Below are 17,260 nucleotides of genomic sequence, written 5' to 3' on the forward strand. Positions count from 1 at the left end.
AAAAACTGACCAATCCGAATGTGAGTTAAAACTGTTTGATCAGTATTATTCAAATAAGCAAAAACACTTTAGATTTTTTAAAATGTAGAATAACTGCTTCTTCAATAATTTGATGTGATAATAACATACATTTTAATTCCATATGTTTGGAACTCTGCTTTAGTAAAATTTTATTGCAAGTAGCATACATATGTTAATAAAATTGTATTGCATCATAACAAAGAGATATGAAGTAAATTTTTAATCAGGATAAAATTCTGATCTCTACTGTGGTTACGTAATGCTTAAAAATGTCTAAGTGTGGCCGGGCGCGGTGGCTCAAGCCTGTAATCCCAGCACTTTGGGAGGCCGAGACGGGCGGATCACGAGGTCAGGAGATCGAGACCATCCTGGCTAACACTGTGAAACCCCGTCTCTACTAAAAAAATACAAAAAACTAGCCGGGCGAGGTGGCGGGCGCCTGTAGTCCCAGCTACTCGGAGGCTGAGGCAGGAGAATGGCGGTAAACCCGGGAGGCGGAGCTTGCAGTGAGCTGAGATCCGGCCACTGCACTCCAGCCCGGGCGACAGAGCGAGACTCCGTCTCAAAAAAAAAAAAAAAAAAAAAATGTCTAAGTGTTACCTTTTAGACAAGGGAGGTTGTTTATAAAATCTGAAAAAAAAATAGGTAACATTTCATTTTTTTAGAGAAGAGATTTAAGGTGTTCTTGGAAAATTGTATATAATTGCCAATGTCTTCAGACTTTATGGACATGGACACTGTGGTCTTTAAATGGGAGAATGGGAAGATTATCTCTTATTGTGATAAGTTACTAGACTTTTATATTCTTATGAAGTATTTTATATCATAATATAGATTCTTTTAGTGTAGCACTTTTTTCCATGTAAAAATGTTTTAATGATGGTTGTATCCTTGATGAAGGATTTAGCATCAAATAAATTATAAGTGTGATCAATCATGTATGATCAAAACAGCCAGAGCAGTAATAACCATCTTTAATAATTTAGTGAAATTATGGCCTAATTATTAATTATGGAAATTTAGCCAGAAAGAACATGTTAGTGATCAGCTAGCACAGCTTATTTATTTCAGGAAATTGAAGCTCAGATAAGTTTAGCATCTTTCTCAAAATCATAGAGCTGCATCATAGTAGAGCTGGAACTAGAACTCAATTCGCCTTTTATCATTTTCTGTTCCCTTACTGTGCAATAAATCACCCTTAATTTAGTAGCTTAAAACAATGCCTATTTATTAGCTCACAGTTCTATAGGTCAGAAGTCTAAGGTGGCTGGACTGGTTCTATGCTTGATTTATCACAAGGCCAAAATCAAGGTGTGGGCCACATTGAAGTCCTATCTGAAGGATCTGGGAAATAGTCCATTTCGAGGATCATTCAGGTTGTTGGCAGAATTCAAGTTCTTGTTTTTGCAAGCTGAGATCCTCATTTCCTTGCTGGCCATTGGTTATGGTTCACTGTCAGCAACCAGATACTTCTCTCTTGTCCAGAAACAGAATCCCTCCATCTCCAGAGCCAGCAACAGTACATCAAATCTTCCTCCTGCTTCATTATTTCTGACTTTCCCTTCTGCCACCAGCCAGGGAAATATCTCTGCTTTTAATGTCTCATGAGGTTAGATCAGGCCCACTTGGATAATGTTTCTATCTTATGGTCAATTGTACCATATAACATAACATATCATGGAAATGATACCTCATCAAAGGCACAGGTTCTCGGGACTAGGGCAGGGCATCTTAGTGGGGCCATTTTAGAAAGTCAGCTTGCTGCATTCCTGAGCCTATTATGATTTTCTTTGTATTATATCATACAATCTCTTAATTAAAAATCTGTAACATCAATATGAATATGCTCATAAAACGTTTACATATATCTCAGTCAATTATAACTTTGATATTTGTGTGGCTTACTCCATCACTTTGCAAGATCTGCGCACATTTGCTGCCTTCTTTTGAGAACCTTATCTAAAATTTTGCCTCCTTCACCTTGTCCCTCTTGCTCCTTTACCCCTGTTTTAGTCTTCTTACCCTGTTTGATAGTTCTTTTCACTGGGATATAAGTTCTATGAGGATAATCTACATGTTTATCTCGTCCATTGCTGGATTCGCAGTGCTTAGAGCAGTGCAACATAAAGTGGCATCCAGGGCCTTTAAATATTTATCTGACAGAATAAATGGCAAGTATTAATATTAATAGTTTGGCTATAATGACTTGTTTACATTTTTATTAATCATTCCATATTGGAGTGATTTAGAATGCGAATATCGAGTTTCTGGAGAAGTTTGAGGTGAAGAGGTTTTCCATCCTTAATAAAGTTGCATTTAGGTGGCAAGTGATGGAAGTAACATGAACTTTGAAATTAGCAGCTGTGAAAAGGAATCTCACCTCTCTTCTTCACAGTTGAGCTTATTTAGAAAACCTTAATTTCTAGCAGTTTAAGATTACTAGAATGTAATCTGGTAATTGGGTGTGGTGACCTCTTCTTCTACTCTTCTATTACCTCCTTGATTTAGTAGAGCTGAACTACAAAAGCCATAAATAAGAAAGTATATAAAATTTAGTCAAGGGGAAGAGAAATGTTAATAAAAATGCTATTAGATGTTTAGAGCAGTAAAATGTGAAAATTAAAAACTGTGCTGACTCCCAAAATTAGTTATGATTTAGCTGAATAAGAATAAAAGAAATAAACTAAGAAATCACTAGTAACAACATTATTCATTTAAAATAGAACCGAGAGAATAAAATAAACAAATTGGGAAATAAAACAGAATATGTAGTCTTTTTCAGAACACTGTGGAACCTAAGAATAGTTGACTACTGAAGAAGAATGAGAAGGAAAATGAGGACTATCAAAGACTGTAGCAGAGAAAGGGTATAAATGGGCTTGTTTATCAGGCTGCTCTTAGTTTCACCTGTCAGAAACTTACATCAAACTGTCTTAAGCAAAAGGGGGAAAAAAAAAAGCAGTAAAATAAGAAAATGAAGTGGTGGTAGTTTATTGGTTTGTGAAACTGAAAAGACCAAGTTTTCAAAAATTAATGGGTGCATTCCCAGGCTCATACTCATTATTGGAGTACAGTCTATTCGCTATTAGTAGTCTCCACTTTCCTCTTCTAGCATTAAACTTAGACCAACAACTATTCTCATGCTAGCCGTAAACACCTACATTGTTATATTCTGCCAGTTTTCAACTTAGTGATGAGAACTTTTCTTTCCTAGTAGCTCCAAATTAAAAAGTCCTAGTTCACAATTTCATTAGCATAATTTAGGCCATTTGAATATCTTTTAACCAAGTACTGGAGTCACGGAAATGGCATATGTTACTTGCCCATGCCGGGTGAAATGTCCACTGCTAGAGCTGAAGACAGAAGTGTAGAGGAGAAAAGTGAGATGAAGAGGGTGTAAGTTCATGTAACTGCATGTACTGCCTGGAGAAAGATAGTTTCCCCACACATAGAGTCGCTGGATTTTGCAAATAAAACTATAGAATTCTCATTTGAATTTGCATCTCAGATACAACAATGAGTAGGTTTTTAGTATTAAGTATGTCTTATGCAATATCTGTGAGATATCTATAGTAAAAATACTGTTGTTTATCTTAGATTTTAATTTAACAAAGAATATTGTATTTTATCTGACAACCTTGCCCACACCCAAATGTTTCAGCAATAAACCACTGAAATCAAATTAAATGGTTGCAATGGGACTGAATGAGTGACAATTATGAGAATCCACTACTATGGAAATGAAGGACTGTATCTTTCAAAACATATTGAGGCCAAGAGAATGCAGAAGTTGTCTCTAGACAAATAAATTATAATAGAAGAAAATAAACATGAAATGCATTAATGAAAACTAAGTGTAACAGATACCAGTGGAAGACTGTTACTAAGGGATGAGGGAAAAGGAAGATCTGAAAAAGATTTCAGCAAGGTGGGTAACCTGTACAATATTTGTTTCCTTCTCTTTTATTTCAAACCCCTGTGATTCAATTCTGGCCACTGAAACATGGAGTTAAATGTTACCAGAGGGTTTCCAGGAAAGGTTTTTACCTGTTCCTAAGAAAGTAATATAGGAAGACACAATCTGTTGGACATGACTTTGATGCTAGAATTCGTGTAGCCATTTTTAGGAGCTAATTTGAAGACCAAGTTTGTACACCAAGAATGGCAGGATATGGAAAGATGAAAAGAATTGAATCCTTGATGACCTATTGATGGATTAACCAGGAATCACCGTACCTCAAACTCTTGGTTACATGAACTAGTATGTTTACTTATTGCTGAAGACACTTTAAATTTTCTTGATTTGCAGTTAGAAACATTCTAGCTGACATATAAAAGATATTTATTGCAAATCAGAGTTCATATTTTGGATATTAAAGTGACTTTTAAAATTTCATTTGCTAATAATCACAAACCCAAAGCATTAAAACATTTTTTCCTTAAAAGGTAAGAAGTTTCCCATCTAAAAAATGTCATGCTATTCCATAAAGTAGTCAGTAAAAACAAAAGCAAACATGTGTATTTTAGAATTAGAACTTTCGGGGAAAAGAAATAATGGAAACTAACATTCACTCAATGGTTATGTCTTTAAAAAATAAAAGCAACAGTTACTTAGTGAAACTTTTGAATTGACATCATAAATTGGCCTGAATATAGTTGTTTGAACTGTCATTATGGAATTTCTCAGTTTGTGAAGGACAGAGCTCCGTTTCACTGAAACATGTTATATCTTGGTAGAACAGTGCCTCCACATATGTAGAGATGCTGTTCCTGTATCCTTTTAGGAAGTGATAACTTTAATTTAAATTTTTTTTAAAAAAGATGTCAATTAAAAATCACTATTAGATGATACAAACAGGTTAACACAATTATTTAAGTTAACTGCTCACTGCTTCTGATGTTGACAGCCGACATTTGTTGGTATTTACACTTATTTTTAGCTCTGATTATAGGATCTCCACCTACTCTTGGAAAATCCAGAATCCAGCCTGTAGTATTCCAGTTACTTCGTTTCATAACAGTATTCTGTTCACGAAGAAGGCAAGATTTTTACATAGAGCCTCATTCTGTATTAATTGTTACTGTAAAACAATATGATGCTTTCTCATTTTCTGAAATGATGCACTACAAAGAATGCTACTATGGTACATTTTGGTAACATGAATCTTATTTTATTCTTCACTTATTCACATGAAAATTGGCTTGCATTCTCATAGGGAGTAAGAGTACTGAGAGAACCTAGTCAACAACATTAAAATTTGTTAGTGTCATGTATGTTAGGACTAGATTCAGTGGCATACAAGAGAAAACTCATTAGAAGGGTAACCTAAACATGATGGAAGTGTTACCTCTAATATGTAATGAAGTTTGTTTTTAGGTAATCCGGGGCTGATATGGTGAGTCTACAGTCACTGAAGAGTCACACTCCTTTAAAGTGTCAGACCCTCCTCTATTCAGCATGTCCCTTGATCCTAAGATCACCCCATAGAGCTGCAGACATCATGTCCACATTCTAGGAAGCAGAAGGGAATATTGAGTGATTGAATGGAGGGCCAAAGGAGTGTGCACCTGCTGGAATGAATTGTCTTCGTTTGAGGAGCCATAAGCATCAAGATATAAGCAATACTTCTGCTTAGATCTAATTGGCTTATACTTAGTCACATGTAACCCTTGGTCACAGGGAGATTGGAGTGACTTTTTGCTGGGTTTATTATTATTTCAAATAACATTAACATTCTGCTCCTTAGGGAAGAAAGAATGAATATTGGGTAGATGGTTTTATCACAGTATGCTTATAATTGTGTTCCAACCCTGAATGTATTTGTATTACATTCAGAACTTGTACCTTTCTAATTTTACCTTCATCTCCTGTCCTTTTTTAGACCATAGGAATTTTTTTTTTCTGGGGTGGGGAGCAATTTCACTAATCCTATACTTTGATTTCCTATAAATATGATTAAGCATATGAACATGTCATTCTCCTAAAAATGTTTCAAGCCTTAGTGTCCATAATCAGCAAAGAAAGTTATATTCTACTTTTTCTGTCTAGTAAGTTCAAAATTCTGATTTAACACTGATAATCCTATACTTAACACTAAAAATGACAATTTTTATTGTTACTTGATTGAACATCTATATTCCCCTCAAAAATTCATTCTGATAAAATAGGCCTTATAGTAAAATGATCACTTCTGCAAATTCATATACAGCAATTGGGAAACGAGGGAGTGCACAAAAGGATACAATTAAAATGTTTCCAAAATAGTAATTAATGTACATCAGTAATTTCTAAGGTAAACTTCAGAAACATACTTTTTCCCAAAAAGTTTTAAAAAAGAAAACTCACTCTAAGAACTAAGAGGGGATTGCCTTTGATATTTCTGAGAAGCTTAAAAAGCACTGTGAGCATCATCCTTTTGGAATGAAGCATGAGATTAATAACACTGCTCTGCCTCTTGCAGGGCCTTTTTTTTTTCCTTTTGAATGCTCAATTGAGAACACACCTGTTAGAAAGTTCTCTGTAACCTGGATTTTCCTTTTTTCTGCTAATTCTGTTGTCACATAAGTCACTCTCTGCTGCCCGTCTCAGCTAGCACCATTTAAGCCACATGGCAAGTGGAGTTATTACTCAAATCCGTCTCCCTAAAGGCTCAGCGGTTAGGGTTTTTCAAAGATATTTTGGTAGGCAGGGGACTAAGGAATGGATGCTGCTGATTGTTTGGAGACACGATCATAGTGATATAGGAGTAAAGAAGAAATTATTTAGGTGGATAGTGAGGGTAGGGAAGTTCTTGGTAACATTTTTCTTTTAATGAAAAGTAGCCCCAAATCATTTTTTTTTCTAACAAAGAGCAGCCTGTAAAATCGAGCTGCAGACATAGAAAGGCAAGCTAGAAACTTGCTAGGTGAACGCTGGCAGTTGTGCCAATAGAAAAAGGGGGTACCTGGGGGCTAGGCATGTCCAACATGGCAGCTCCATCTTCCCTTCTCTTTGCCAGCCACATGTACAGTAAGGAGGAGAGAACATGGCACTGGCCAAGTGGAAAGCCCATTTGAATAGTAAGATTAGGGTGGGACGGCCAGCTTCCCCGAATGCTATGTAATTGTCACACCTGGTCCACCTAATCTGTGGGCCCTATGAAAACCAGACATTACTACCTCCAGCCTGTCTATAAAATCCAGTGTACTCTGCTGGGGGCTGGAAACCCCATTTGGGTGATCTCTCTCACAGGAGAGAGAGCTGTTCTGCTTTTTCTTTCTTTTGCCTATTAAACGTTTGTTCCTAAACCCACTTCTTGTGTGTGTCCACATACTGAATTTCCTTGGTGCAAGATGACAAACCTCGGGTCTTTACCCCAGACAACAATGCCGCTTCAATAGGTGTTGGAAAATGGTCATCATATGCTGAGTCCCTACAGTACCAGCTGAGTCATGAGTCATGCATTTGGGTGGGGTCAGTAGGTTGCCAGAATGCACAGGCTGAAAAATATCTCAAAAGATCAGTCTTAGGTTCCACAATAGTGGTGCTATCTACAGAAGTAATTGGGGCCAGGTGTGGTGGCTCACACCTGTAATCTCAGCAGTTTGGGAGGCTGAGGCAGGCAGATCGCTGAGGTCAGGAGTTTGAGACCAGCCTGACCAATGCGTGAAACCCTGTCTCTACTAAAAATACAAAAAAAAAAAAAAAATTAGTTGGGCATGGTGGTGTGTGCCTGTAATTCCAGCTACTTGGGAGGTTGAGGCACAAGAATCACTTGAACCAGGGAGGGAGAGGTTGCAGTGAGCCGATATCACACCACTGCACTCCAGCCTGGGTGACAGAACGAGACTCTGTCTAAAACAAAACAGAGCAAAACAAAGAAGTAATTGGGGAAGTTTCCCATCTTGTGACCTCTGGAACAATAGCAGTTTATCATTTTGTTATGCCTGTATCTTAAAAGAATTCATACCTCATTCATAATCCTAACGTAGTGGCCTTTCATTAGTTTTACAAAGGCAGTTTAGTTGTGGGAAGGGCTATGGTCATCCTTGCTTTAAAGTTAACCTGCAAACTAAATTCCTCTCAGTTAGTTTGACCTATGCCCAGAAATAACCAAGAACAGCTTGGAGGTTAGAAGCAAGATGGAGTCAACTATGTCAGTTTCTATTATTGTCATAGTTTTGCCATAATTTTGCAGTTTTACTAAGACAAATTCATTATGAATGAAGATATTTCACAGCCTCAGAGCTGTCTGTAATTATAATGATGAGTATAAGTAAAAAGTGCCAGAAGCTATCCTACTGTCTTTCTTTGAAATATTTGATATTGTGCATTTTAGGAAACATGGAAAGAACACTGCCCAGCATGGAGGAAAGTAGGGACAAATTATTCTTGATTTTCAAAGGCTTCCTTCTTCTTTCCCAGGTTTCTTATGCAATAAAAAGAGAGATTCTGTTTCCTTACCAGAAAACTACCTATTTAAAGAGACTTGCAAAGGCCAAACCAAAGGTGTATTAAAGCAGAATGAACTGCCTTTCTGAAATAAGTATTCAGCCTACTTCATTCACACATCAGGCTTCATGATATAATAACATTGCTGTTATATTTCCATTGGACATTTTCTCTGAGCGTTCTGCCAAAAAGAGCCATTTTTAGAATTGAGAGCTCATGTCTGAATTCCCTATATTTGTACACTAGCTATCACAACCTTTCACATTCTCAAGTGTGTGAAAAAGACTTGAGGTTGAATAGTAAAGCTATTTGCAGGTGTAGTCGTCTCTCGACCTCAGTGAGGGTTTGCAGCTCTTGAAAACTTTTGAGGAAAGCTTTCTGTTTGATGTGGATGATGGTGAGAGTTATTTATGTATTGTGGAGCCAAAGTAATTCCTTGGTGAGGAGAATTTTCCCAGCTAATGAGCTAGCAGTTGGGCTTAGGTCAAAGTGAATTAAAGTAGAGCTTTTAAACCTGAGTAGTCACATTCAGAGCGTGTCCCCCTACTTGTAAGGGAGGGTGTTGGTGTTTCTGTATATTTTTTAAAGGTAGAAAGAGTGTGAGTAGGATCTGTACTTTCACTACTTCTAATCCTTTGTGGCTAGGGCTTGGTCATCAATCTTCCTGGCCAAGAGACACCTATTTTTCCCCATCTTAATTTTATTAAAGCCACAAAGGCGGAGAGGAGAATACCTATTTATTAATGTTAGATGCTGACTCAAATGACTAACAAGCCCCAGTGCCGCAAGAAATAAACCATCACATAAAGCATGAGTCAGAGCTGGTTCTGTCAAACTTGTTTTTAGATATGTGGTTGTTTTAGACATCAAGGCAGTTTATAAAATAAAATCCTTTCCGAGTTTTATATACTTGAAATGGAGATTAATATATTTTTTGTTTTTATGTACCAGCAGTTTTGAATAATCTCTAATTTTAATCAAAATGATAGATTTTATTTTTTAATTCACTAAAACTTTTCTCTCAAAAAATACAGTCATCTGAAAACAGGTAACTGAGGTCATTAAAACCTGATGATGTCTCTCTCACTTTTTCTTTCCATGTATATAGGCATGTGTGTATGTATATGTGTGTGTATGTGTGTGTACGTGTGTGCAAAATGTTCATTTGGAAAGTAAAAAAATGTAAGTTTCTTGAACTGCATTAAATAAGAAATTATTTTTACTTTTAATTTTCTTTGAATATAAGTTATTTTCTGACTGACTTCTTACTTTGATATCTCAGATTTAGATAAATAGCAGCTGAAATGACTTGCCATCCAAATGATGGCTAGTACAAATGTGGAGCACTAAAGTTTTCCTGTGTATCCCTGCATACACACATATATGTATATTTTATTGGCATATGTATATAATATGTACCCTGTATATTATATACTATCTTATCTACACACACATACACACACACACACATATGTTTATAGTATATACCCTGTATATCCACTTCTTCACTAGCAGCATTCGCTAGAAAACCATACTCAGAAGAAATAAAGCAATACATGGTGACTGATAATCATATTACTAGATGCTGTTGTGTTGCCATGCTATAATTTGATTTTTAAATTAAGGTTACTGAAAGAGGAGCAATTTAAATTTATGTGACACAAATTCTATACTCCATGGTTATAGTAACTTAATCATTGTGAACATACTGGAGTTCTTTTTATTTGTAATGTCAATTTATTTAATAACTACATAGCCAGCCTGTATTCTACACCCCCACTGCCTTGGCTCTTTGCTGGGAGAAAAATTGAGCCACTTCTATCCTTACAGAATAGTCAGTCTGCCATGATGGCACCGCTCCCTGTATAATAATATGATTTTACCCTCAGTGTTGCTTTTCTATGTTGAATTTGTAGCAGGTCTGTCTGGTCATATGCATATGCATATTATTTAAGGAATAAACTGAAAAGTAGCATCTCGGTGATTATGAATGATGCTGATAGGCCCCTGAGAAGATTCTTTTTTTCTAAGAAGTTATTGGAAGGCCCGTTGGGGAAACTGAAATTCCTGGTTCCTTTTCTTTCTTAATAGAGTCGGACCTGGAAGGCCTTGATGATCTAGGTACTCTTTATGGCAACATCCACCAGCAACTGAATGAAACAATGAGACGCCGCAGACACGCGGGAGAAAACGATTACAACATAGAGGTACTGCTGGGAGTGGATGACTCTGTGGTCCGTTTCCATGGCAAAGAGCATGTCCAAAACTACCTCCTGACCCTGATGAACATTGTGAGTAGTGATTCCTTTTTAAAGCTTTTTGATCTTTTAATTCACTTCTCTTATTTGTTGGTACCCTTTGGCAATCTGTGTGAGAACTTCCATGACTGTGCCCTGCATCCAAAATATGTACATGATGGCATTACATTTAAATTATTGATCTACATATTTAAAATACAAGAATGCTAAAATAAAGGAAGCATGAAGCAGAAGTTTCTTTTGGTTGATCAAGTAGTTTTCCATTGTTATCAAGGGGGAATCATAAATTTAAAAAGCCATAATGAGATGGAATTAAACCATGAATTGTAATTTTTATTTTGTTCTGGGGATAATCAAAACTCACAGGACTTTGTCCATCTGCTTTGATGTGGCCCATGAAGGATGAAATAGTTCTTTCTAGAATCACTGTGCTTCACAGGATGACGTAGAATGATTTATGCCTGGTAACTCTGTGGATTCTTGTTGTTACAGCTTTTGAACAAATGTGATTTTTTTCAACATTGTAAGACCGAAGGTAATGTATTTATTAAAACAAAGCCTACAACTATTGGCACAGTGCTGCACAGCAACCACTAATGGTCTCTTTAAATTTATCTTTATTTCTCCTTTATGAACCTTAATCAGATTCAGAAGAAATTTTGTCAATATCCTGAAACTTGTGTTCTTTCTTTTTAAATTGGCAGAGAACAAATGAGGAGAAATAATAACATGTAAACTACCTACTTGTAAAAGATAATTGAGATGTTGATGTACTCTATATATTTTACCTCATGCCAATATAAAATACGTATTATATCGATCTTGCAAATTTATTACCTAAGCCTATGCTCTGTTTTCTTTCCCTATCTCTCAATCCACCCTCCCCCTCACACAACTTTTGATATTTAATGTAATTTCTTGGATATTTATAGTTTGCCTCTTTCCCCCATGCTTAAGATTAGATTTCAAGCAACTGTAGTGAAGGAGAAAAATTATTAATTTCATGAAACATGATTTTGTTTATGCTAATATCTGTTAATAATATTTTGGTCTATTGAGATAGCAATTTATAAAATTACACTTATACCATATCTCTGTGAAAAGGAAAATGAGTACAGAAATTCAAACACATGTTTATTTGTTCTTGGCACTAATTTCTGTTATGAAGACCAAACAACACACGGAAAACAAATTACTAGCCTTGGCAATAGATGTGTATAGACGATCATCATTTGTGAATCACATGAATGTTTTCAACTCTTGACAATGAACTTTTCGTATTAACCTTTTGACTATTAACTTTTTGCTAGTTGTGTAACTTTGGCATGCTTCTTGGACTCTCTGTCCTGCTTCTGTCCCTTTATCAGCATATTGAGAAAAGTAATATGGATGTTGGGAGGATGAAGTGAGTAAATACAAGTCATCCATTATTTACAGTGCATATACAGATGCACAAATAGAAAATCATATTTTAGTTCTCTATACCAAATTTTACTTTGTAAGTGATCTAAAATTTCAAAATTCCTATGGAGATGTTATTCTTATGTCATTCATTATGTCCCTGGGCTACTTTTTTCTAGTATCTGGAAGACAATCAGTACAGACTTATTTGGCCCGCAAATGTGCCTAATAAGAAGGCTTTTGGAGTAATACAACAGAGATTTTGATATGTTTCTTGTCCTCATAGAACTTATAACTATTAGAGGAGAAAAAATAAATACATGGGAAAATTAGAAGGAAAAAGAACCTAAACAATAAAAGTCATGCTATTATTAAGTCATATTATAGGCAGTGTATCATAAATGCTATAATACTTTAGAAAATGGAGATGTGACCATAGTTATCCAATCATTAAATGATAAAATTATTAAATTGGAATTTAGGAGGGTGAGGCTTTAGTTTTAGTCATACTATTAGTTGGCTTTGTGACCTTAGACAAATCATCTCTTTCTAGGACTTAGTTTTCATCATTATATAAACTTGAAAGATTCAACAAGTTTATTAGTTATGTAATTCATCAAGAAGTTAGGAGTTAAACTGCTTTTAGAGATTTCTTTTCCTGTTTTTGTTGTTTTTTGTTGGCCTTGTTTGTGTTTTTTGAAGGACATGTGAAAATGTGAAGGGTTCCTATGTAGGAATGGCTACAGTATATTCACCAGACAGTAAGTAGTAAGTATGATTTTGAGAGTGTCAAAGGAATAACAAAGTGATGCATTTTATGTTTTAAAAACAGTCAAGAAGACTTTTGTTCTTAAATCTATTTAAAAAATGGATAATAGGCTAAGATTCTGTCTCAAATACAAATTATTCTAAAATAAATAGAGTATCAGAGAATGGAGCTATGAGAGAAAATAATTTTTTTAAACTTAATATATTAGTTGCATTTTAAGTAATTAATATTGGTAAGAGATTTGGAGAGGTAAGAATAACACTTGTCCCCTTCCCTCTCCAACTTCATGACCAACTGAAAGATAGACATGGAAATCACACAGATGAAGAATGAAATAGTTTTATTATTGATTAGAACTGAATTGCACATACAGTTGCATATACTTAAGTGTATAGTCACAAGGTTTTCATTATTCTAAATCAGGTTCTCAACTGAAGATACATTTGTGTCCATTCCAGTTCCCAGGGACATTTGGCCATGTCTGTAGACTTTTTTTTATTGTTACCACTGGTGGTTGGGGCGGGGGTGGAGGGGAATGCTACTGATAATAGTGAGAGAGGCCTCGGATGCTGCTCCGCATCCTACAGCGCAACAGACAGCCCTACACAGCATAGAATTTTTAATTATCTGGCCCAAAATGTCAACAGTGCTGAGATTTAGAAACCTTGTTCTAAATTAGTCTTATTCCCAACTCTCATCACTCTCCAACTGGATAATTTCAGGTTTTCCCCCTGGTGTCAGGTGTACAACTTTAGGCAAGACAGACAGAAGACTGAAGTCTTCCCTCTCCTCCATACCCACTGCCCTGTTGTAGCCTGTCAGACCCAAAATACTGACCTGAGCAGGCTCTTTCCTTTTCCTGTAATTCATCATCAAATGAGAATGAGAAACAGAAAGAGAAACCGACAATGATACCCTAATGAAGCTAACTCATGGAAATTCAAGACCAGGAACATTCAGTTTTTTTCTAACAATGTTCAAATAACTATCTCCTGTGCTGGCCATGCTTTATGATTTCTCATGGTCATCTAAAATTATGACTCACCAGGCTTGAGGCCTACATAGACATAGAGACTTAGATGAAATGTCAGATAAGATCCTGGAGAGAAACTGTAGAAGAAAGCTAACAGCAAAAAAAGTTCTATCTTTTTACATTGATTAGGATGAAAGGTATCCCTATGGTAGAGAAAAGATCTTGCTCTCCTTTAAAATTGTTTGTCAACTTTGCCTTGGTTGACTACTCAGCAGATGTGCTCTTCCCTTTACCTGGTTGTCAATTTCATTTCCATATCAGAACCCAGATGGTAGTTCCTGAATTAAGGGAATACTTTTAGGTCCAAGTAATTTGCTTCAGAGTATCACCTTAATTTAAACGGGGCTCCCTTTTAAAGAGAAGCTTATATTTGTTGTGTCATGCTTTTATTGAAAAGAGCTCATGTATTAAGTGTTAAATGTATATTTAATGAAAGAAGAACAAATGAATATAAATAATGTAGAGGTAGATCACGAACAATCTTGGGAGGGAGTCAGAAATTTTGGACTCAAAACGAGGAAATAGATGGCAAATGCAATGATATAATGGGAGCAGTGTTTAAGAAATAAATGATCAATTATTGTGTATCATATATTCTTTCCAACTATATTGCAAGATGGAAATTATTACAATTTTTCCAGAGGAAACAGAGACTTTTAAAATGTTAATAAAATTTAGCTAAATTTTAAAAAATTATTTACAGTTCATAAAACAGTCTCAAGTAATGATAAGGTTGTAAAGCTAGTCTTTAAAAAAAGATAGTGTTACTGGGAAGAGAAACTGGCTTAGAATGTTTAAGTTATTTTTAATTTTAACTCAATCATAATTTAAGCGTAATGAGAACACTTAAAACACAGTATTTACTATTATGTGTCAGCAGTAATGTTAAATCTCTTTGGTTTATCTGCTATTTTAAATTAGCCATGCAAGTTGTCCACCTTTTGGATACAAATATATTTAATCTATTTCAGGGCCGTATTTCCTAATGACAGTGATGACTCTGCATGTGAATGAGGTAAAATTCTGTAGGTGTTGCCATGCAAATGTTTGGATACAGGAAAGGTAGCTCACTATGTTAACACTTTTCTCTGGAGGCTTGAGGGTCAAGTGAACAAGTTTGAGCAGGCCCTCGATGATTTCGCTATAACTTCCCAAGAAAGGAAGGAGACCCTCTAACTCATCCCCACACCTTTGTGAAGCAGTGGAGAGAATAATCAGATCTCTTCCATCTGCTTTTGTTTAACCTCTTTCTATTTTGTAGATCTTGACATTTCACCAAGCTTCCTATATGAAGAAGAAACACATAGATATGAACATATCCAATGTTTTAGTGTTTCAAATAAGAGATTTGTCATATATGTTAAGCCTTTCTTAGGATTCCATATCATATCTTGTTATATTAAGAAATGTTTATAGTTTTACTATCTTGTAACATGGTTGATTTGCTGGGAAAGTGGTTCTCAGCTGTGGGGCATGGCTCATGCTATAAATATTGACGCATCATCTGCCTTGTACAAGGCCTATTTTAGGTATTGGGAATATTCCAATAAGCATGATAAAAAAATCGTTGATCCTCTTGGAGCTTGCCTGAATCCTCCACCAAGCTTCAAGAGAGTAGAGTTTTTAAAGTTTTAATTTCCTGACATGGTCCATAATTATCACCCCAAACCTCAAAAGGAGCAGTTCTCTAATAAGTTGATTGTTCCTTGAGTGCAGTTACTGTATATTATTAAGCCTCATAATTATATCAAAAAGCGTCTGCCGTGTGGTAGACATGCAATAAAATTTTGATTGATTCAGACTTTTAATAAATATTTTAATGCTATATACCAGGTATATGGTGGTTAACACAAAATAAACTTATTTCCTGACCTCAGCAAGATTATAGACTGGTGGAGAAATCAAATAATTACATCATAGATTACATAAGAACTATGCAAGGAACTGACAGTTTGCCGGGAAAGAGAATAACAGAGCAAATGGGTGATAGAGTGATACATAGACATTTTGATTAAGAAAACCTTCTTTCAGGAATTGATTATTAAATTGAGACTTAATGTAAAAGATCCAGCCATTTAATAAGGGCATGTGTTTTAGTAACTAAAAGAAGGTCATCGTGGCTCAAGTTTAGTGTGTAGGAGTTAGGCAGAGCTAGGAGAAGAAGGCAAGCATCTTTCAGGTCATGGGAGGAGCTTGAATGCAGTATTAAGTAAAAAATAAAAGCCTTTGAGGGTCGGTTCCTGCTTCTCTCGGTCTTGTAAAGAAAAATTGGAGAGGCCTATGGACAATGAAGACAGACCCAACTGGAAAGTGAATATAAATGTCTAGGCAAGAGAGGATGGTTTATTAGACAATGAGGATTGCAGTAATAATAGGTGGTTTATGGTAAAATCAGTAGGATTTGCTATTGAATCCATGGGCTGAGGGAAAGAGATGAATCTACCATAATTTATACTTTTTTTTGACTTGAACATTCTGTTTGTTAATGGTTCCATTTATGTGGATGAGTTGGTCAATGAAGAAAATAGATTATGGAGAATTAAGGTTAGTGATGAAATCTTTGAAGGTACTTGAAATCATCTAGTTTTGCATCTAGATTCAAAATAAAGATTTAATGTTAACAGTGAAGGATAATACTACTAACATTTTAGTTCTTTGTGCCTGAAACTCTGATGAATACTTTACATAAATTATTTAATACTTTCCAACGCTAAGATGCGTTCAACCTTAATCCCAGTTTGCAAATAAAGAGATTGAAGCTGAAAGAAGTTAAGTGATGTTCCCAGGGTCAGACAGCTAATATGGCAGAGTCAGGACCTGAGCCCAGATCTATATCTGCCTTCTGGGCCTGAAGCTCTTCCTCCCCAAACTTCACTGCCTCTCATTACAAAGTTGAGTCATTTTATATATCTCTTGCTAGTTAAAACTCTGATTCCTTTATCTGTTTCTGTGTCTTGTTTATACAACTCAAGTCTTTGAAATGAGAATTCAGTTAGTTACCTGATTGAATCAAACCAGCTAGCAATCTTGTTTAAAATTCTAACAGGATGATGAGACAGATTTTTATGGTTAAGAGGGTAGGTTGTTTTCTTTCAATGTGCCAGATATTTTCCATCAGCAACACTGTGCTGTCTGTGACAGGTCAAAGGTATCTTTTTTTATTTGCTAAGATCTTATTTGCTAAGGTCTTCTGGGTCTAATGTGCCTATTAACATTTTTAGAGTCCTGTAAATAATAGAATTTATGCCTTAATCTCAGGATTTATTAAATGATAAGAAAGCAGTTAATTTGAAAGAGTGCCTCCCAGTACAAAGAAACAGTCTTGGACTTCTAAGAAATTATAAATT

The 17,260-nt window shown here is 35.6% G+C and overlaps 1 protein-coding gene across 1 annotated transcript in view; it reads left to right on the forward strand.

Annotated features, from left to right (window-relative positions):
* The window catches only part of ADAMTS3 (ADAM metallopeptidase with thrombospondin type 1 motif 3), a 292,144-nt gene that overhangs the window by 223,016 nt on the left and 51,868 nt on the right, over nt 1-17,260 (forward strand). The window contains exon 5 of the mRNA XM_030917550.1: nt 10,544-10,743. Coding sequence (XP_030773410.1) covers nt 10,544-10,743 — 200 coding nt within the window. The remainder of the gene's footprint in view (nt 1-10,543; nt 10,744-17,260) is intronic.

This window comes from Rhinopithecus roxellana, chromosome 2 (genome assembly GCF_007565055.1).
Source record: "Rhinopithecus roxellana isolate Shanxi Qingling chromosome 2, ASM756505v1, whole genome shotgun sequence".
In the NCBI taxonomy this organism is placed as follows: domain Eukaryota; kingdom Metazoa; phylum Chordata; class Mammalia; order Primates; family Cercopithecidae; genus Rhinopithecus; species Rhinopithecus roxellana.